At 37.4% G+C, this 22,261-nt stretch overlaps 1 protein-coding gene across 1 annotated transcript in view; it reads left to right on the top strand.

Moving 5' to 3' along the window:
• Window positions 1–19,826, top strand: part of LOC122139857 — a 59,465-nt gene extending 39,639 nt beyond the window's left edge. The window contains exon 5 of the mRNA XM_042740028.1: window positions 19,723–19,826. Within this exon, the coding sequence (XP_042595962.1) occupies window positions 19,723–19,826 (104 nt within the window). The remainder of the gene's footprint in view (window positions 1–19,722) is intronic.
• Window positions 19,827–22,261: the final 2,435 nt, after the last annotated feature.

A 22,261-nucleotide genomic window follows, 5' to 3' on the forward strand; every position in this document is an offset into this window, starting at 1 on the left:
TAAAGTTAATGAGATAATTAAGTGATTAACTGAGTGATGATTGAACCATTATTGAGGGGACCTGATGTTAAAAAGCAGAATCAACAAAGACAAAAATCACAATTTTTTATGTCACCATTATAGTGGTCAGTGTTTGCTTTAGTTGGGCTCTTGACCCTTACGTTTTTAAAATTAAATTTGGTTTGGCTGTTATAACTCAGTTGTAATAGAGAGACGAGCAAAAATAAAAACATGATTATGTGATATTAGGTTTTACATAATAACTATTTGACCTGAATCACCGAACTTATTTAAAGCCTAAAACATTAGGTCTGAACATTAGAAACCAAACTACTAAAAGTAGCATTGACAACAAAAATAGAATAGTAAGAATAAAGGAAATTACTAAGACAATTCAGGTAATAATTTATTCATGCCGCATTGCATCATGGGAGCCATGGATGAATTTTGATAGGTGGCACCCAGAATGCACTTCAACACAAGTCTCCTGCAACTTGCTTTTTTGATTGTCACCATCGTTGAGGTTCAGAGGTTGATTCTTGATGTTTGCATGTCTAAATGAAAGACTCTTTTGAAAGATTTTTGAACAAACAACTTTTAAGAAATTCCACAGATTGTATTTAAAATGCCGGCAATCCTATGCTGAAGAATCATTTGGCCACAATAATCAACAATGAAAGTTTAACTCAGTGATTCAGGAAAACCAATATTTTTTGTTTGCCCGTCTGTTTTATAACTCCATTACAAGAGTCAAAAAAAATCTGACTTTAAAATGTTAAGGGTCAAGAGCCCAACTAAAGCAAACATTGGCCACTATAATGGTGACATTAAAATAGTGATTTTCGTCTTTGTTGATTCTGCTCGTTAACATCAGTTCTCGTCAATAATGGTCAATCATCACTCAATTAATCACTTAATTATCTCATTAACTTTAACTCTGATTCAGTGTTAATTTAACACTTCTATTTTAACACTTTCACACTCTTGAGTGTGGTCTCACATGTACTCCCAGCAGAGTTAATTTCACTCTGGATTTTCCGTGCTGCACGAGAGTCGACTGTTTCTGTCAGCGGTGCTTTAATTTTAAATATTTGCGATATCCCAACAAGAAATATAATATAGAAATATAAAGAAATATAGAATGATGAACAATTGTTATGTTTGTGGACTAAACAGCCGCGGATCAGTAGCGGACTGCAAACGCGTCCTGAGTGAAAGCACAATGAGTCCGTGCTGCTTCTGCACCGCATACGTAACGCACACGGACTGCATGCGCACTGCAGACGGAGTATGTGTGAAACAGGCGTGAGTCTTGTCGAGTTTTTTTTGGGAAAGTTGGTAATTTCACAGTAGGCATACACACAGGTTCGAAGACTCGTTCTCGCCTCCTACAGTGCAATTCGTCTAGGTATACATCCACGCTAAACTATCACGTTGAAAGTCATCATAGCTTGCGTGGTATAGACCCAGCTCCCAATCCAACTTTGAGAATAGATTAATGGCGATATTTTTTTTATCGCCCGATAAGAGTCTCACGTTAACGCAGCATGCTAACGCCGATAACGGCCCACCACTAATATATATACATATATATATTTAAATGCTATAATAAACACACAAGAATTATCTGCTTGATGACATGGTTATTTTTATTATTGCGAAGTGAGATGAATTAAAAGCGTGTCTGAAGAAGAGACGTTTCGTTTATCAAGTCAATGATTTTAGCAACACAGTTTCAAATCCCGGGTTGTGGTGTTTTTTTTTTTTTTTTATATATATAATAAAATTATATATAAAATTATTAATAAAAAAGTTTTTTTTGCAGTTCGCTGGTTTATGTTACACCCATTTTTTTATTATTATTTTAGATAGAGCGTGTCCATTTTACATTATAACCAATAGTGACTGAATTCAGTACAGCTGGAGGGGGTTGGAGTTTGGGGTAGTTCTGTATAGCTTGTGGGGGTTGAAAAATAAAGGTGTGAATCTCTTGCTCTTTCATATGGACAATGTCTGATGAGGGTTTCAAACTTGCAGAGCAGGTTTAGGCAAAGTGTTTTTTATGCCTCGTTGGGTTTGGCTTTTGCAATTTTTGCAACTGCATAGGTCTAAAGAGTATTACATGCAATATAATATGTTTTTGTTTTATCTCAGGAGAGATGAGGCGCTTCTGAGAGAGAGACAAAGAAACTGGTGTAACAGACGCGCATCTGCCAAATAGACAAAAACTTTTGTTCTTAATGTATAGCCTATGCTGCTTTGTAGTATTTTCAATTTTAAGCAACACTGCAGTCATCTTGGCAATACAAATGTAAAAATATATTGCAGCAATAAGAAACTGTCCCGAGACATCAAGGAAGACTATTCATTTTTAGTTTCATTATCGGGCAATTCCAGCATTACTGACGTGACATTCGCAGTCAAACCCTGAAATATAAATTCTCACAGAATATATTCATTACCAATATATTGAACCATCTCTTTATGTTTTTCTAAATCTAAACAGAGTCCAGACATCAGAAAAGTATCCATCTATGAACATGTTTTATAGGCTATTTTAGATTTGGGAAATACACATGAGTTTTTGGGAGACAACATTTTGTAGACTTTCTGTGATTTACAATGCACAAACCAGAAGCAACAATATCTGCAGAATGGAGAAGGGTTGACCATTCTCAAAACATAAAATATAAATTTTATTTAAATGTTCTTTTTTGTGTTTCAGAGGAAAAATCAATATTAAGGCATCCTCTCCATTATGGACCATTCTGAATGAATTTATACAAACGCATATAAAATGCTTTAAAAACTTAAACAGAGATGTCTAGAGGGTGTTTAATAGGTCTGCCCCCCACGTAAGATTTTTCTAGTTACTAGTAGTCAATCATTTAAGTCATTATTCAACTAATCGCATGTTTATATTAAATTAACACAGTCTAATCAATAATGAGCCTTAATATATTCCGCGCTCAAGCACACGCATTAAGTTTGCCACAAAGCACATGCAGAAGTAGCCTAATAATTGTGAAAAAGGAGACATTTTAATTATTTATTAATAAACTAATGTTTTCTTGTTGGCTGCAAGATGAAATTCACAGTGCTGACTCTCATCTCCACAGGATGCGCATAATCAGGGATTATTTGCTTTCGTTTTGAATTAGTTCGATTAAAAGTAGACATTTCAAGCTTTCTGTAGATATATTTCTCATGTATGTATGGTACCCCAGTTTTAATTTATTGTATTATCAGGAAAAAAAAGGGAGGAGAAAAAAAAAAAGATTGCAAGGGCATCTCCCTGTCATGCATGTGCATCAATAATTTTCTGCCCAAACACTTAAATATGAATAGTAAAAGAGCAAATTTCTTTTAGGTTACAGTATGGGATCCGCATTAAAATAAATCTTCACAAGTCTACAACCGAGACAGATGCAGTTATAACCTGTAGATTAAAGGCTATTAGACATTTTAAAATGATCTAACAGTTGATGCCGTTCCAATTCGTTGATTTTGATTGTTTTAATAAATCTTTCACATTAAAAAATAAAGATATAAAGCAGGTTAAGTTAGATATTATTGTACAAATAATTATAAAATGCTATTGACTGCAAATAAGATTGCAGTTTCACATTTTGCATATGCATTACAAAGTTAATTATTTTTTTACATGCAATGATACAAAATAAAACCCAAAAAATATGTAGACAAATAAGAATAAATGTTGTGCGTCACACTCACTTTGTTGATTATAATGAGAGAACTTGAGTTTAAACATGAGGACATTTTATTAATCCGTCCAATCTTTTCAGTTTTAATGATTTAGCTAAATCATGGCCAGGTTTAATTTATTCATTTCTTGTTTTAATTTTGGCCTAAATAATGGGAGCAAAATTATTCAGTGCCTCATGTTTTACTAAAATAATGGAAATAATTTATAAAACAGGCAACAATTTTTTTAATCAGTGCTCAGGCAGATATCTTTTCCCCAATTAGTTATCCGTCAAAATAAATGACAGGTCATGAATAACAAAGTATGTGCGTGTTTTATTCTGTTTTATTCATTCTAAGAAACTAACATAACTCATTAAGTAGGCTACTAATGTATCATCTGTGGATATTACATATTTTAACTACAGTGTTTTTCTTTCATTTTTCTCTGACTGCACTCGTCAAATGTAACACACCAGAGAGGAAAAGCTGACGGCTATTAGCGAAAATGTGCTTTGAAAAGTTTGTTTGATAACTTGTGGTTAAAGCACCACTCAGTGGTCAAAGCTGCAAATGCACTTTGCAGACACAGCGGCGGCGCTGGTGGTAAAAAACACACTCTGGTTGGCCACCTACTGTACATTGCAATTATGCCTAGTCACAAAACTAAATGCTGATATCTCCAAATATAGTTCTTCCTAGTCAAAAATCTGATTGGGATATCCATAATTAAATTGCAGATATCTTTAAATGGGTTATGACAAGTCATAATTCCAATTCAATATATCTTTAAATATTATTTGCCTAGTCAAAATTCCAGTTCAAGATATCTACAACTGTAATTTGACTAGTCATAAATGAATTGCAGATATCTACAAATGTATTTTGGATATCTTTAAAAAATTTGAATTAAAGATATCTTAAATTGTATTTTGACTAGTCAAATCATATTTAAAGATATCTTGAATTGGGATTACGACTAGTCAAAACTACGGTGGCCAAGAGAGCTCAACACGCTGCAACTTACGAAAACACATGCAAATTTAAAAAACACCAGCAAATGAAGAAAACATCTTCATCAGTTTGACAACACAAGTGTTGCAAATCCTCACAACACATGCAAATTAAGACACGTGCTGCAAATCCTAACAACACATGCAAATTAAGAATCGCGCTGCAAATCCTCACAACACATGCAAATTAAGAAACAATTAATGAAGCATTGCGAATGTATTTTCATTATCCTTGTAATTATACTTAGTTGAGGATATTAAAGTTAACCATGCATCTAATATAGTAACGTTTCACAGTTAATCATGTAATTATTCAGCTTATTTAGGCTAATAATATTGAAAAGACAATGGAATCATGCAAACAGGGTTAAAAAAAAAAAAAAAAAAAAAAAAAAAAAAACCTCACCTTTCAGTTTACCAACAACTAAACTCAACATAAACCACATCACAATATTCACAACACAGCCGGGTCCGACACTTTTTTGGGTCCCCTTGAAACATTTGTGGTCAGTGCTATTTGCAGCGCGTTTGTTAATTTGCATGTGTTGTGAGGATTTGCAACACTTGTGTTGTCAAACTGATGAAGATGTTTTCTTCATTTGCTGGTGTTTTTTCAATTTGTGTTTTCTTGTGTTTTCTTAGTTGCAGCGCGTTGAGCCCCCTCGGCCACCGTACAAAACTCATTTGAAGATATCTCTAATTGAATTATCACTAGTCAAATTGTAATTTGAGATATCGCTAATTAGAATTTTGACTAGGCAAATCATATTTAAAGATATCTTGAATTGTAATTACAAAAACTAAAAACTCAATTGAAGATATCCGAAAATACTTCTCACTGGAAGTCAATGGAAGATTATTACTGGTCGTAACAGCATTGTAGATCTGGAATGTGTATTATGACTAGTCAAAATGACATTGTAGAAATCTTCAATGCATATTATGACTAGTCATAATCACATTGTAGATATCTTAATTCCAATTACGACAAGTCATAATTGCAATATGGATATCTGGAATTACAATTGTGACTATCCGAAATTATATTTATGGATAGTCCAAAACAGAGTTTTAAATGTTAAAACAGCTTCCCATGGGCTCTTTACCCTTGACTTTTGTGTTTTTTATTTATTTATTTTTTTCTCTCTTCTTCGGCTGTTGTAACCATGTTTTTCTCAAACATATTTGTTACAACACAAAATGATCAGGTGTTTGTTGCTTCTTATTGATGATGACAATCATCAGTTAGTGAGCTGATCTCATTCAGAGGCTAAGCTTAAATTAAATGAACGCTGTTATTAGTTCCATTGATTATTGTAAAATTGCTTCTAAGAGCCAGAGGTTCTGACAAACAATTAACATAAAACACTAACAAAACATACATAAAACAAAAACAACTAATCAATTATACAAACCACAACAAAAAACAAAAAAAAAAATATGAACCTGAACAATGGTGAAAATACCATAAAAAAAAAAAAAAAAAAAAATTACTATTCATGCTGCAATGCATGCTGGGTGGCAGCATAGTACAAAACTCATCTATGGCTTCCAGCATGAATTGCTGCATGAATAGTTTTTTTATTTTATTTTTTTCACGGTCACCATTATTGATATTCATATGCTGATTCTTGATGTTTATGTGAGCCTGGTTGCTACCATAGATGATTTTTTTTTTTTTTTTTTTGTGCATAAAAACTGTTTTAAAAAGTCCTTTATATTAACTGATTGTTACAGAACCACTGGCTATCAGAATAATTTTTGCTATAATCAGTTTAATCAGAGATTAGACTCTGAATAATGATAACAATACCAATATATTACATATGTTACTATACTAATAATACTCATGATAATTGTCATCCTCAATATGTAACAACAAACACCTGACCATATTCTCTCTGGGTCTTTGTGTTATAACAAATGTTTCAGGTATCCATAATTACAACAGCCAGAAAAGAAAGGAGGAAAAAAAAACTAACACAAAAGTAAAGGGTCAGGAGCACAACTAAAGCAAACACTGATCTCTAACCTGGTTACTTCGGAATGAAACAATAAATCAACATCTGATCCAGGCATGGGCAAACTCTGTCCTGTAGGGCCGGAGCCCTGCAGAGTTTAGCTCCAACCCTGATCAAACACACCTGAACACGATAATCAGTGTCTTCGGGATTACTAGAAGGCAGAGGTGGGACTTTCAAGTCACAAGCAAGGCCCTGTCCCAAATGGCGCACTTCATGTGGACATTCTGTCTCGTGGACTTAAATTGCGTGTGCTCGCCGAGTCTACGAGTCCATAGGCCGTCCCGTTCAGCATTTTAATGCTCTGAAGTGTGCTCAGCAGCACCCCCTTTGTACTCTTGAAGCGGTCTTCCGCGAAGCCCGCATAGATGCAAGCTGCGCACACTTTAACTACCCAGGAATCCTTGCGAAATGCCAATCAGACAATGGATGGGTGGAGATTTCGCTCAAGAGCAATTGATGACATGGCTGAGAAGAAAATATTTAAGTGTAGGTATCTTTATGGTTTTATGACCTAGGTGTACATTTTATCAGTTGTTACCTACAGTTTATACAAACAATATGGTCAGCTCCTGTCAAAAAACAACGAGACCATTATTTCCGGCGTGACGATCGAGTCTGTCCCAAAAATACCTCTCAATGCGCCCTCGTGGACTCGCGCCAAGGGCCCTATAGGTCCGCACTACATGACGTCACCGAAGTGTGGACTCTGAGGAAGTCCACAAGTCCGGAGTGTGCCATTTGGGACAGGGCGCAAGTCTTCAATCACATCCCAAGTACTCAAAGAGGTAAAGTTAATGAGATAATTAAGTGACTAATTAAATGATGATTGTGCATTAGTGATCCTGCTGTAATCAACATCATTAAAGAAAAGAGAAACACAAGACCTACAACTGACATCAGCCACAGACTTAGATGAAATCAACTAGAAAAAAATTACAATTAAAAAAATAAAAATACACGATGCCACCATAAAAATCAACAAGACTTTCTAAATCAACTCCTGTAGCGTATCAGACCTGAACCAGACAAATTAAAGATTCGATCAGGACCATGGTTGAAACATGAGGAGCCGAATTCCTCAGAAAAGCAACAGGATGTTGTAAATCAACTCCTAACACCACAGTCTGAAGCAAGATAACCAACCAGCTCTTTCACAGAACAGCTTTCAACATTAACACCATTAGAACAATTATTGACAATTTCAATTCGAAGAAGAGATTGTCTAATTTGGGGCAAGTAATCGAAGAAATGGACAGTCTGACCCTCACATGTAAAGCCATGAGAGTAAACAAGATCGTTGGATTGACTTCCCCCCACCTAGCAGAACCAGACTGAAATTCCTAAGGGGACCTTTTAACCTCTGGGCTCCACACAGAAAATCCTTATGTCAGAGAATGGCACAGGAACTGTCTCTGGTGATGCTGTTTATGGGGTTGTTTAATAAGCTCTTGAAAGATTTAATGTCTTCTTTTATTTCAGTTGATTTCATCTAAGGCTGTGGCTGAAGTCAGTTGTAGTAGTTCTTGTGTTTCTCTTTCCTTCAATGATGTTTGTTAACAGCAGCTGTTCATCACTAATGCTCAATCAGCACTTAATTAATCACTTAATTACTTAACTGCAACATCTTCTTTTAGTGACCTCAGCTGAAATAAGTTCAGTGTACTCATAACTAGTAGTTTTAAAACTTAAATGGTTTAAGGCAGTGGTTCTCAAATCTGTCCTGGAGTACCCCCTGCCCTGCACATTATGTATGTCTTCCTTAATTATCACACCTGATTCAACTCATCAGCTCATTAGTGGAGACTGCAAGACCTGAAGTGGGTATGTCAGATATAGGGAGACATACAAAACGTGTTGTGCTGGGGGTACTTCATGAAGAGGTTTGAGAACCCCTGGTTTAAGGTAAACGGTTACCTCAAACAGTATGAGTTACCCTAATTTGTTGGGTTTTACAGTGTGTTGATGTATAAATCTTTCTGTATATTTTTGCCACAGTATCTTTGCATTTGTGAAACAGAACATTTACATCAGTTATGAAAGATCAACGTCAACATTTAGTATTATTTCTTTATTAATGCAAAAGTTTTTATTGAAAACCTTATTGCAAGCACTGAAAGAGAATTAACTTAATAAAAAGCAAGAGTCAAGAGCCCAACACTGATCACAGTACTGGTGGTTTGTTGAAATTTCAAAAAATTTTCAACATTAATTTTGGGTGCAAAAGTGATATTGATTTAATTACATTAACACTGACAAATAAAACATTTTTCTGGTATATTCCAGAAAGCACGGTTAACTTACCGTCAGCTAAACCCTGAACTTTTGGTTGATTAACCCCAAACCTTGCTTACTCGAGGTATGTGGTTGCAAAAACGCGTCCGGGAGTAAGTTAATTCAACTCCGAGTATGTTCCTGGTTAAGACTCAAGACATTCTCAACAGAGCAACCAACAAAGCAACTAAACAACGAGTCACTATGGAAATGGACGCTAAGAAAAAGCACGCCATGCTGTTTCTTTCTTCTTCTTTTGTTCAGTCTTTACATGTTTAATGCATATCGCCACCTAATTGATGGTTGTGCAATCATTCTTATTTTTTTCCCGTTTAATCTGTAATCCTTGAGAATATGAATTATATTGTTTGTTTGATGCTAATTATATATTAAGATATATTAGATATAAATTTTGATTTAGAATTTAGACATTATAGAAAATTCCGATCCATGTGTGAGATGATAATATAAAATGTAATATATATATAAACATTACCTTGTCATAGTGTTTTAGAATTTATACAGATAACTGTTATATATGCCAATCATTAACATATCATACAAATATTTAATAGACTATATTACATATTGTAATATTATATAATAATGTGATCTGTTACACCCACTGAAGGCTCGTCAGTAGATCACACGTGAGCTGAAGTGAACTAACCCTGGAACATAACCTGCTCTAGAGCAGGTTATCTTCAGAGAGCAAGTTTCTATGGTTACTTACATACCCTGAAAGTAACTTCTGGTTTTGGAAACAAAAGCTGAGGTTATCTGCTCATTCATTCTCAAACATAGCCGGGTATGTCACATAACCTGCTTTCTTGCTATCTGGGTTTGTTTTCAGGTGCTGGATCTAGTCATGTGACATGCTCAAATGACATAACGGTCGTTTCTAAAATAGAAAGCTGCATCCTTTGGAGATCACATTTGTAGATACATCCATACTTGGAATTTGTGTTCTGCATTTAACCCGTGCACACACACACTTAGGCAGCCAATGCCATGGCACCCAGGGATTAGTTGGGTGTTCAGGGCCTTGCTCAAGGGTCTCACCTCAGTCACGGTATTGAGGGTGAAGAGTGAATGCTGCATATTCACTCCCCCAATCTAAAATCCCTGCCGGACCTGAGACTCAAACCCCCAACTTTCAGGTTAAAAGTCCAACTCTCTATCCATTTGGCCACAATCAAACAATAGTATGTTCCTGCACAATCGTAGGCTGCAGTTTTAGGACCCCGGTTATAGGACCCTAGTTTTTTCACACGCATGACATGATTTTATCATAAGTTCCAGGCCATCACTGTAGCGGTGAACGCCCCTTCTCATCAGCGATCAGGTGGAACAAATTATCACGCACCTGTGTGCACTCGAGCAGAAGAAGACACACGCATTTCCTTATCAATGTGTCAGCTAGAACCGGCAACAACGCCAGTACAGTGCGAGAAAGGAAAGCGGCAATTTCATCAAACTTTCCTGAAGCTGTGCGGAATCTGGTAAAAATTTAAAAGACTGAACAGACAGCCGGTAAGATCGCCACGTTAATCAGACTTTGTTGCGAGTGTCACTTGTTGATTGTTGCACGCTGATGAGGCGTTGAGGTGCGGGCGGGAGAAGACACTTATGTGTGGGCGCTGTAGTATCTGTGTGTTGTAAATATTCACGTGGTAGTTTACGGAATGTATTGTGTAAATAGTGGCTGGTAAATTTTATTGCAGTTTGCTTAATTTAGTGATTTAATTCTGATATGAGGGATACTGTTATACTGCATTGGTTGCTTGTAAAGCCATGGTTTAAGAGCGTGCATGGTCCTAGCTTCATATAACATTTGTATAAAATGGAAATCAAAAATATTTAAGTGCTAAAATTGTTGATTGTAGTTCAATGGGAGTGAATATGTATTGTAAATATTTACATGGGTTAAATTCACTGCTTAACTATTCAATTGTTGAGCGATTCATTGTGTTTGGTTACTTACTGTATGTAATTCATGTTGCCTCCCGTAGTTAAAATTGCAATTTAATATCCGTGATGAATTCAAACTCAAATAATTATTTTAGAAATCTATTTACATACATATGTGTCTAGATTCAAGTTCTGATAATTAATCATTTTGAGCCCTGTGTGCCTGTTTTTACAAAAAAATGTGCAAATTGGTAAATCGTTGGTGTTTTTTAGTTTTTAAGGTTTTTCACCTGTAAATATCTGGGCTGCAAAAAGTGAAGACAAAATAAAAAACGACAAAGATGCAACAGAGGCCTGGTTATTGAGTGAAACCCAGTTTAATGTTCATGATTGCTGCCTCCCTATCAAGTGAGGGTTAAGCACAGCTTCTTCTTCTTCTTTCGTGTGTCGTCATCAAATGTCCAGCTCAGTAGAACTCAGCCACGTTCTCATCTCAGGTCCCACGTCGAAGAGGCCGGCCTCCGAAGGTGGTTTATACAGTGGACAGGTGGTGATTATGTGCTCAGCGGTCTGCTCTGGCTCCCCACACTCACACACTGCTCTGTCCTCCAGGCCCCACTTCCTCATCGATGCTTTGTAACGTCCCACCCCAGTTCGCAGGCGGTTTTTAGCAGAGTCCATTGCCGACGTGGCAGATCCTCTCCTTCAAGGACCGCCTCCCAGGGTCAAAGATGTAACGGTGGATTCGTGAGGGTCCTGCTGACTCCCACTCCTGCTTCCAAGCTGCCGCGAGCCATTCCTCTGTAGACAGGTCCTCAGGGATGGACCTGAGCAGGTCTTGTGCCGCCTTGTTGTACGGGTGGCGGGACTTTAGTCTATGAGGAGGCAGTGCTGTTGTGGTGGTATTGTGCAGGATATGCCAGTTGCATCTTTGGGCTTTCCTTGCAAGAGCGAGGGTAGCAGCCTCTCGTCGGAGGCCGGCCGGGGCAATTCCTGCTAGTGTTGGCAGATGGTAGACAGGGGTAGAATTCAGGCAGCCAGTTATAGTCCGAAGGGCGGTGTTTATGGCAGTGTCGACTTTCCTGGCGTGTGGACTTCTGCACCAGGCTGGGGCACAGTATTCAGCTGTGGAGAAGACGAGAGCTACTGTTGATATTCGAAGCACCTTGGCAGTTGCACCCCAGCTAGTACCAGCGAGACGTCGAATTATTGCCACCCTTGATGACACTTTGGCCGTCACTTCTTCAAGGTGTTGTTTGAATGTTAGAGATCTATCCAGGCGTACGCCAAGGTACCGTGGGGCTTGCTGGAACTCAAGACGCTTGTTATTAACGAATATGTCCAGTTCCCGTCTGGCCTCACTGTTGTTCAGGTGGTAAGCTGCTACAACTGTCTTGCCGATGCTGAGCTGTAAACGCCACTCACGCAGGTAGGCTGCCAAGGTGTCCATGTCCTGGTTTAGGCTGGCCTGTATCTGCTCCCATGTTTGTTGTCTCATCATAATGGCCAGGTCGTCAGCGTAACCATATTTCCGGGATGTTGTTTCCGGTAAGTCATGGATGTAGATATTGAATAACATCGGTGCAAGGACAGATCCCTGCGGAACACCATTCCTCAGCCTTCTAAGCCTGCTGTATTGGCCGTCACTTGTCTTTAAGGTGAAGCTGCGGTTCGTCACCATCTCAATGATGAACTTCACCATGTGCCGGTCGGGAATGATCTTTAGTAGCTTTAGGTGGAGTCCGCGGTGCCAAACGGTATCGTAAGCGGCTGTAAGATCAAGCAGCACTACTCCAGCCTTCTGTTTTTCCTGAAAGCTGTCCTCAATGTCTTGGGTGAGCAGTGTCACCTGGTCAACCGTTGACCGACCGCGCCGGAAGCCAGCTTGTTCCCGTGGGAGTTGAGGGTCCACTATTGGCTCGATACGATTATAGATCAGCCTCTCCAGGGTTTTAAATGGAACACAGAGCAGTGAGATGGGTCGGTAGGATTTGGGGTCTTCCGCAGGCTTGTTTGGTTTTGGAAGGGCTATAACAGCAGCGCGGCGCCATATCTTCGGGAGCTTGGACCTCCGAAGGCATGTCGAGTAGAATGAGCAGAGCCATACAGATGTTCTTACACTCTGGTGAGTCACAAACTCAGAGTGGATGTAATCATGGCCTGGTGCTTTCCCTTGTTTGGTCTTACTCAAGGCAGTCTGGAGTTCAGCTGTTGTAAATTCCCCTGACAAGTTGGCGTCCACACTAGCTGCTCTATACAGGGAAGTCACCTGGTGTGATATTGTGCGGGCAAAAGTTCTTATCAGCATCAGGGAAACAGCTGTTCTTAAGGAGCTGGGATGCGATGGCATTTGCTGTTATTGGGCACCGGGAGGTCTATCTTGTTCTACCTGTCAGCTGGTTTATTGTCCGCCACGCCTTACGGCTGGAGTGGGTGAAGTCAATTGACTGAACTACTTCTATCCACCTTGACCTACGGGTGGCATCTAGCTTCTGCAGAAGTACCGTTGCAGATTCTTCAACTTCCTCCCTGGAGCTTGCCTGCTGGTGGACATGCAGGTGGTGCTGCATTCTCCATCCCAGCCCGGGATGTAATTTGTGTTAAAGCCACGGGGGATGGTTTTCCTTGCTGCCCCAAGGAGTACTCTGCAGTAAGCTGCATACCCAGCATCCACATCAGCGTTGTCTGGATCTGGAAGACAGAATGATGCTTTTTCTGTCTCCTCAGTGAATGACTGCCAATTTGCCTTACGAAAGTTCCATCTCCTGACGGGTTTTCCCTACAACTGGCTGCACCAGGGATGGGACCTTTATGATGGACGGTCGGTGGTGTGAGCGGGGGAATCTATCCAGGACACGTCTCTCTGGCTTTTGAGCCGTGTGCCACACAACGAAAGCCAGGTCCGGGTTGTTGTGGGTATTCCAGCGTGCTGAAAAGAAGCTTGGAGGTTCTTTGGGGTCGAACAGCAGCAACGCATTGGCACTGGAGGCCCATTGGCTTAATATCTCTCCATTTGGTGTAGTATGGCTGTAACCCCAATCTATGTGTTGGCAGTTAAAGTCCCCTGCATAGATGGCGGGTGCAGGTGCCGGTGGAAGTGATGCCATGGTCAGCATTGATGGTGGGGGCTTGTAGACATTGACAACCGTTGTGGTCTGCACCTTAGTGGACAGCCATTCGATACTCGAGCCTGGTGGAGATTGGCCAGTGGCTGTCCAACTAAGGTTGCTCCTTACAAAGGTTGCAAGTCCGTGCTGTTTGCTGTGGGTAGACCCAGCAAGCTGGAAACCGGGCAGCTTGAAGATGTTATCACTGTCACGGTGTGTCTCCTGGAGGAGGACGGCTGCTACTTTGTGGGAGTCAGCGAGGTGGTAGATGACTTCCATTTTGGCGGTGGTAAGGCCCTCTACATTAAGTTGGAACACCGACAGACCTTGGTACTCGATGGTCGGGATGGTCACTCGTCCTGACATGGACGCACCCATGTCCCTTCGGTCTCTTGTACCTCGGTCTGCCAGCTAGATAATGACTGGTTGGCGACATTAGTTTCGCAAGCTGGTCTTGCACCATTTCTTGCTACTCTCACGGAGGGGGCCACGTGAAGGCTGTCGGCTTCAAGAAAAAGCACAGCTAAGAAGAAAACACTTGAGAATCACATATGTTTTGTCGTTAACTGAAATAAACCAGGCTTGATGACATATGCAGCCTGCAAATGCCAACCCTTTGCAGGGTGCAGCCTTCCATTTGAGAAAGGGCCAGAAAGAGGAGAGACTTTCAATCCCAGGATACTGATGAGTTTCTGTTGAGAAGGGGTGGAAAATTACCAGGATCATCAATGCTCTATAGCCCCCTTCCTCAAATCTTGCCCTGGAGGTCCAATGCGCTGCAGAGTTTAGCTCCAACCCTGATCAAAGTCACCTGCCTGTGATTTTCTAATGATCCCAAAGACAGTGATTGGCATTGATTAGCATGCTCAGGTGTGTTTGATTAAGGTTGGAGCCAAACTCTTTAGGAAAGTTGATCTTGAGGTCCAGATTTGAGGATCCCTGCCCTATAGTGTGCTTTATTGAGCACCTGATGGCAATAGATTTATCAGTACTTAAAATTAGTGATTCAAATGGTAATGTGCATCAGAAAGTTTGCATGCTAATCTTCAGTGGTGGGACTTGATGACTCACAAGCAAGTCTTCAGGTCATATCCCAAGTCCCAAAGAGTTAAAGTTATTGAGATAATTAAGTGGCCAATTAAATTGCTGTTAACAATCAACAATCAACACCTGCTGTTAACAATCAACACCATTGAAGAAAAGAGAAACACAAGCAGTACATCTGAATTTAGCCACAGCCTTAGATGAAATCAAGTGATTTTTTTTAAAATAAATAAATAAATAAAACACACACACACACACACACACACACACACACACACACACACACAATGCCACCATAATTGTGGTCAAGGTTTACTTAAGGTAGTCTCTTGATCTTTTTACTAAATCAAAGTAATTTGCATTTAAGTAATTGAATCTGAATCAAACCTTGAAGAAGCAGGTGTGCTTACACTTTCTGCCTTTATGTCATGATGAATGAACATATAGAAAGTGGTCTTTCTTTTGTTTACTAATTGACATTCAGCTACTACTGAACTAAAAAAAAGTCTAACTAAACAAATGTTTCCATAATGTTTCAACACTGAAAAAAGAAAAAAAAAATTGTATCAACTCAGGCTTTTAGACATGAACACATCATATGATTCTCAACAGTGGTGACAATAATTTTTCATCACTGCAGAGCATGATGAGAGTTTTTACTTTGGTGTTACCCAGCATGCATTGCAGCATGAACCATTTTGTTGATTGTCACCATTGTTGATATTCATATGCTGGTTTTTGATGTCTGTGTGTGTCCAAACGACCCTGGACTTATTATATATATATATATATATATATATATATATATATATATGCATTACATAGATTAGTTTTTGAATAGAAATGTATATAGTGAAAATAAATGTATACATTTTATTTTGAAAATATTAGTGATGGGATTTATGGCTCTTTGAGGGGGATCCTCAAAGAGCCGGCTCTTTTTAAATATTTAGTCAGTTTTAAGAAGCCAGCTTGGGGGCATCTCAGTTTTATCCTGGAAATAATCACTGGGAGCAATGATGAGGTGAGATTTGTAGTCAAATAATTAAAACTCAGATATCACACACCAATATCTGAGTTTTAATTATTCTGAAATATTGATTATTACCTCATTTGTCATGTGTGGACTATATTCCATAGGGTTGCACAAATCCCTCTGCTTAGACAGTGACATCACTATTTTGGATTTACCTTTTAGTACAAAGTGTGTGTGTGTGTGTGTGTGTGTGTGTGTGTGTGTGTGTGTGTGTGTGTGTGTGTAAAGCTACGTTGACATGTTATTCATACAATACCTACTCACAAATAAACATCAAAAACAAAGCCGGCTGCAATGAAAACAGCTTTTACTACAAACACTTCCACACAAGAACATTGTTATCACACAAGAACATTTTGATAGAAAACAAAAAATATTTAAATAAAATGGAAATGTCTACATACTACATACTATTACTACTGTAAACTTTGCAAATAGGACATCAGGCCCTTCAAGTCAATGAACAATAACAAAGTGGGCTGCAATGAATGTCTGTGCAAAACAGCTTTTAGTGAAAAATTTCTATACAAGAGTACTCACGTGAAGGATACGTTCACAACTAATAACTAATATCATCACGCTATAAAGGTTTGGCCTGCGCTGGGTGCTCCCCTCCCCCTATAACTGTTCTGTCTCGCGGATGAGCTCATTTGTGTGCATCTGTGTGAAACACGCATAGGAAAAAAGAACGACAGAAAGAACGGCTCCCCTCCAGCCGCGACTCGGCTCCCATCGTTCATGTTTATGAGCCGTTCAAAAGAATCTGTTCGTTCGCGAACGTCACAACTCTAGAAAATATATACTTAGCTATCTTCAACTATAAAATATTTTATTGGACAGAAAGTCTTAGCTCTTTGTGAATGCAGTCTTTTAGATTTAAAAAATTCAGCAATAACAAATAACTGAAATAAATAAGTAAAATAGTGTAAATAAAATAGCCATGGAAACAGAATAGTCAAAAAGGTATATATACCTTGTTTGTTTTATTTACACCCTATTTATGTTTGTGCATACATACATTTTAAAAAAGTGTTTGAGTATAACATCACACATGCAAAAACTAATAGCTATCACTGCATCAGCTAAACCACAGTTACTGCCTTTATATACAGCGACATGCAACATTAAATCTATGTTTCTGGGTCTTCTCCTGGACTGAAGCACATCCACTACTCTGCAGCACAGTGGTGATCCACAAAACAACTGAAACCCTTTAAATCCCAAAAGAGTATTGAACACTAACAGATCTCTCTAGATATCAGAATCTTCACTTATTACAAAACAGTCTGATTTTATTTTTTTTCATACAAAACTTCTTATTGAAAATTAACAGAGGTTTAGATGTTGATGTTTTTTTGTAAATTAATGAAGTCATTATTGAAGTCATTATTGTGGCGATGAGTGTTGGTTTTAGTTACACTTATCTCCACAATGATGACTTCAAACTTTATTATTTTCAATAAAACATTAACATCTTAAAAATAAGAACACAAACTACAACTTTCTTCAGCCACAGCCTTAGATGAACTAAAGATAAAAGACATTAAATCTATCAAGATCTGATTAAACAACTCCACAAACAGCATTAATAGCTTCAATTATTACTAACCAGATTGACTTTATTTCTGTCACACATCTACATAAGTTCTTATTGAGAATAAACAGAGGTTTAGATGTCAATGTCTTAATGAAGATGTTTTGTTTAAGATCACCATCATGGAGATCAGCATTTGATTCAGTTGGGCTCTTGACCCTCTACTTTATGTTAAGTTGCATCTCCTGCAGTAATTGCAGTTGTTTACAGACAATATTTGTCTTTTGTATACTTCACGCCAGCATACAAAACACGTTTATGGCTCCTAGCATGCATTGTTATACTTAATTTTTATGCAGTTCAAAATAAAAGAAAACAACCTGAACCAATCACAGTTATTTTGCCGTAAAATTATTCTTATTCTTATTCTTATTCTTATTATTCTTATTCTTATTATTATTCTTATTATTGTTATTAGATTACAGTGTAGATGGGAATCAGATATAATTTATGTTTTTGTGTAACTTGAATCAGCTGTTTCTCATTAGTACTGAAAAAAATACAGGGGATATATTTGTGTTTCATTTCACAATATGAACAGAAGTTAACTTTGACTTTAGACTAAAAGTTAGGTTTAGAACATGATGTTATATACAGATACAATGTGAAAGGCAGAGATGGGACTTGGTCGAGAAATGTCATGCCCCTTATCATAGCCACCTGCTGCGTCAAAATCAAATCAATTTTAGCGCGATTTAAACCTGGATGATTGTAAACACTCCAAGCTTGTCTGCCTTGGGAAAACTAGTGCGTCTCCGACATTGTGATAACACTTGTTGCCTTCTTTAGTGCAGCTCAACCAGATCTCTTCCCATTCGTTGATCTTTGGGATATCACAAATCCCTGAAAATATGCATTGTAGTCCAAACAAGTTGTTCGTTGTAGTTTTTGAAAAGTGATTTCTGTTAAGTAAAATATCTCCTTTTGAATTTTACTTTGAGCTTTGTAACTTTGAAGATCTTTTTTATGCTCAAACAGAAACATTACAGACTAACTAAAGTTGAAAAAGTGAAAAAGCATAATAGCACCCCTTTAAGTAACTAATTAAATGATGATTACCTGCTATTGTTGAGAATTACAAAGGATCAGATGTAGATATTTTATTGGTTAAAATAATGCCACTATCATGGAGATCAGTGTTTGCTTTAGTTGGGCTCTTGACACTTGACTCTTGTGTTTGATATCTCTCTGGGGTGTTGTAAAGCCAGAGCGATCAGTGCTCTATAATGAGGAGATATTAACTGGTTTTTATATGGTGAAAGATAGTCATCGTGACTAGGCCTGATTACAATCAAAATAACTTTTTCTTATTTATGTATTTAGGTTTTGCATAATCAGCCCTGTGAAACTACAGCATGCAAATAAAGTGTTGCTCTAATAGTTACAGTAAATGAATTTTAAATCTATGTAATGCATTTAAAAATTTGATCTCCAGTGCTAGTTGGACACACACAGACATCAAGAACCAGCATATGAATCTCAACAATGGTGACAATCAAGGAAATGTTTCATTCTGCAATGCATACTGGGTAACACCAAAGTAAAAAGTCCCATCATGCACTGCAGTATGAAAAATTATTGTCACCACTGTTGAGGATCATTTGATAAGTGTTCATGTCTAAAAGCCACTTTGAATTAATAAAAGGGTCAAGAGACTACTTAAAGCAAACCTTGACCACAATTATGGTGGCATTTTGTGTTTTTGGTTGTTGTTTTATTTCCTAGTTGATTTCATCCAAGGCTGTGGCTAAAGTCATATGCAGTTCTTGTGTTTCTCCTTTCTTCAAAGTTGATGTTAACAGCAGGTGTTGATTACTAATGCACAATCATAATTGAATTAGACAAGTATCTCATTAACTTTAACTCTTTGAGGACTTGGGAGATGACTTGAAAGTTCCACCTCTGAATAATGGTAAAAACAGTAGTTTATTTCTAAAGAAATTGGAAATCAATGTTTATCACTGTGATATTTACAAAGCAAATCAAGTTAAACCAAGTATCTTTTTCCTCATTGTAGACAGTAAAAGTGGGCCTACTGAACACATCTATGATGAGATTGAACTGAAATCTGCAACAAAACAGAAGAAAAAGAAAGGAAACAAAGGTAAACTAAAACAATAGTCTCTGCTCTTATGATTTTATGATCATAACAGTAGCAAAAATCACCAGAACATTTGTGTATTTTAATTAATTTATACCCTGATAGTAAGCAACCATTGAATTTTATTGAATCAAAATCACTTTTGCACCGGCAATTAATGTTGAAATTTCAACAAACCACCATTATTGTGATCAGTGTTTTGCTTTAGTTGTGCTCTTGACTCTTTATGCTTTAATATTAGTTTTTTGTTGTTACTTGTAATGATGTACTAAAAGACATTTATTAATTAGCCAGTATATTTTACTGTAAATATACCATGAACTAAATAAATGACTTGTTAACTAATTAGTTTTTAGAAACTGACTTGCTTAAAATAGCCAACTGCCAAGTTTATAAACTAATATTTTTAGCATTAACATATATTTATTCTTAATATTTGAACGAAACACAGTCAATAAATATCAAAATTAAATTAATTGCAGATAATAACTAGTTTACCACAGCGCCAGTGCATGTACAATTGGAGATAAAAAAGAAACCCACAAAACACAAACAACAAAAAACACACTCTAAAGCACAAGCTCTACTCTTAAGCAAAACTCTAACCCACAAAACAAAGAAAAACACACAAAACTCAGACAAACAGAAACTTTAAATCCCAACAGAACGCTAACAGTTCTCTCCTATATCATTTTGTGTAGAAACACATAGAATAACACTTAATTTCATCAGTTACCCTCCTTATATTGAGTTCAAATAACTTTTTTTCACTGTTGGGTTTTACAGTGCATTGCTGCTTTTACTTGACTTTACAGTAAACTAATGGCAACAACGTCGCCAGTGTATTACTGTTTTTCTAGTTTGTTTGCCATAAAATTAATGTTCAGGTTATTACTGTTAAAATACATTTTGTGGGCGTGTCTTTTTTATCTTACACGTTTAACCCTTTAAACCTCCCAGGAAAATCCTGTAGTGTCCACTAGTGTTGTTTTTGGCAGCCTGTTTTAATTTTAGTCTTAGTCTAGTCTTTGTGTGAAGCTCTCAATTTAGTTTTTATTAGTTTTAGTCACGTTCATACTCTTTTTAGTCTAGTCTAGTTTTAGTCACGTTCATACTCTTTTTAGTCTAGTCTAGTTATAGTCGACGAAAACTGATGACATTTTAGTCTAGTTTTAGTCAACGAAAACTGATGACATTTAGTCTAGTTTTAGTCAATGAAAATGGTATTTTAGTCTCTTTTTAGTAATGCAATTCTATTTAACCCAGTCAATATAGTACAAGTACCTAGAAGTATAGATGAAACCAAATTTTTTTTTTAACCAAACCCATTTCAAACAAGGTTTTCTTATTATATTATTGTAACCTTATAGACTCAAGAATACATACATTCTAGACACGGAAGACTCTCTGATTTAAATTTACATTTATTTTACCAACCAAACATGTTAGAAGTACACACACAAATTTAAATAAAATAAATAAAAACAATCAAAAAAATAATAATAACAATCTGCTAATTTTTCTGCTAATCTGGCCAGCCATCGGTCCCTTTCTGTGTCAAGGCTGATTTAAACTCGACGTGTCCGCAATTTCGCTTGGGTGAGTGCGGAAAATATGACGTCATCGCGGTGCAAACTATTTGTGTGGCAGATTGCACGGCATTTTTTGTAACTTTCCGCATAGCTCTGCATTCTGAACATGCTCGAGTTCGGGGATGATTCTAGCCGAACATGCATGTCTGTGTCGACGTTTGTGTGAAACAGAAGCAGTTTAATGTGAAGTTCAAACTCCATCAGGGGCTTTTTGACGGAAAATGCTTTTTTTTGGAAAAAAAAAATGTTTGCATAGTTTGTCTAAGGCTTCTTATTTGAAGTATGTTTTATATGTATTGTATAAAATAGAATTAGAATTCATTTAGATTTTGATAATACACTATTTGCTTAAAGTTGTCTTGTGTTTGATGCGCAATACAGCCAAAAGTTTAAGATTGTTTTAAGTTTGTACATAAAGAAATGATTAATTCATTAACTCATTCATCACAAGACTTGTACAGGCCACACTGGCAAATGACTTCTCACCTGTGATTCCTGACGGTTTTAGAGGACAATTACTCCTCGTTGCTCCCCTGTCGTTTCAAAGAATAGTACAACGGCGAACGCGACAAGTATAAAAGCCTCGTCCGTTTGGGAAGGTGCGCTCACAGTCAGAGGAGCCAGGTGAAAGTATAAATCCCACTTAACTTTGTTTGTTGTCGTCTTCTAAATGCCGCGAGTGGGACTTGAGCAAGTGATGTTGGTCACGTCTGCACAGTGAGACACAGGAAACAGAAATACTGCAAAATAATAATAATAACGACTAAACGAGACGAAATAACTTTAAAACATTTCGTTTCATCTCTTTTTGGTCAACGAAAATGAAGAGACATTTTAGCATAGTTTTTATTTTGTAAACCACA

Source organism: Cyprinus carpio, chromosome B15 (assembly GCF_018340385.1).
Source record: "Cyprinus carpio isolate SPL01 chromosome B15, ASM1834038v1, whole genome shotgun sequence".
In the NCBI taxonomy this organism is placed as follows: domain Eukaryota; kingdom Metazoa; phylum Chordata; class Actinopteri; order Cypriniformes; family Cyprinidae; genus Cyprinus; species Cyprinus carpio.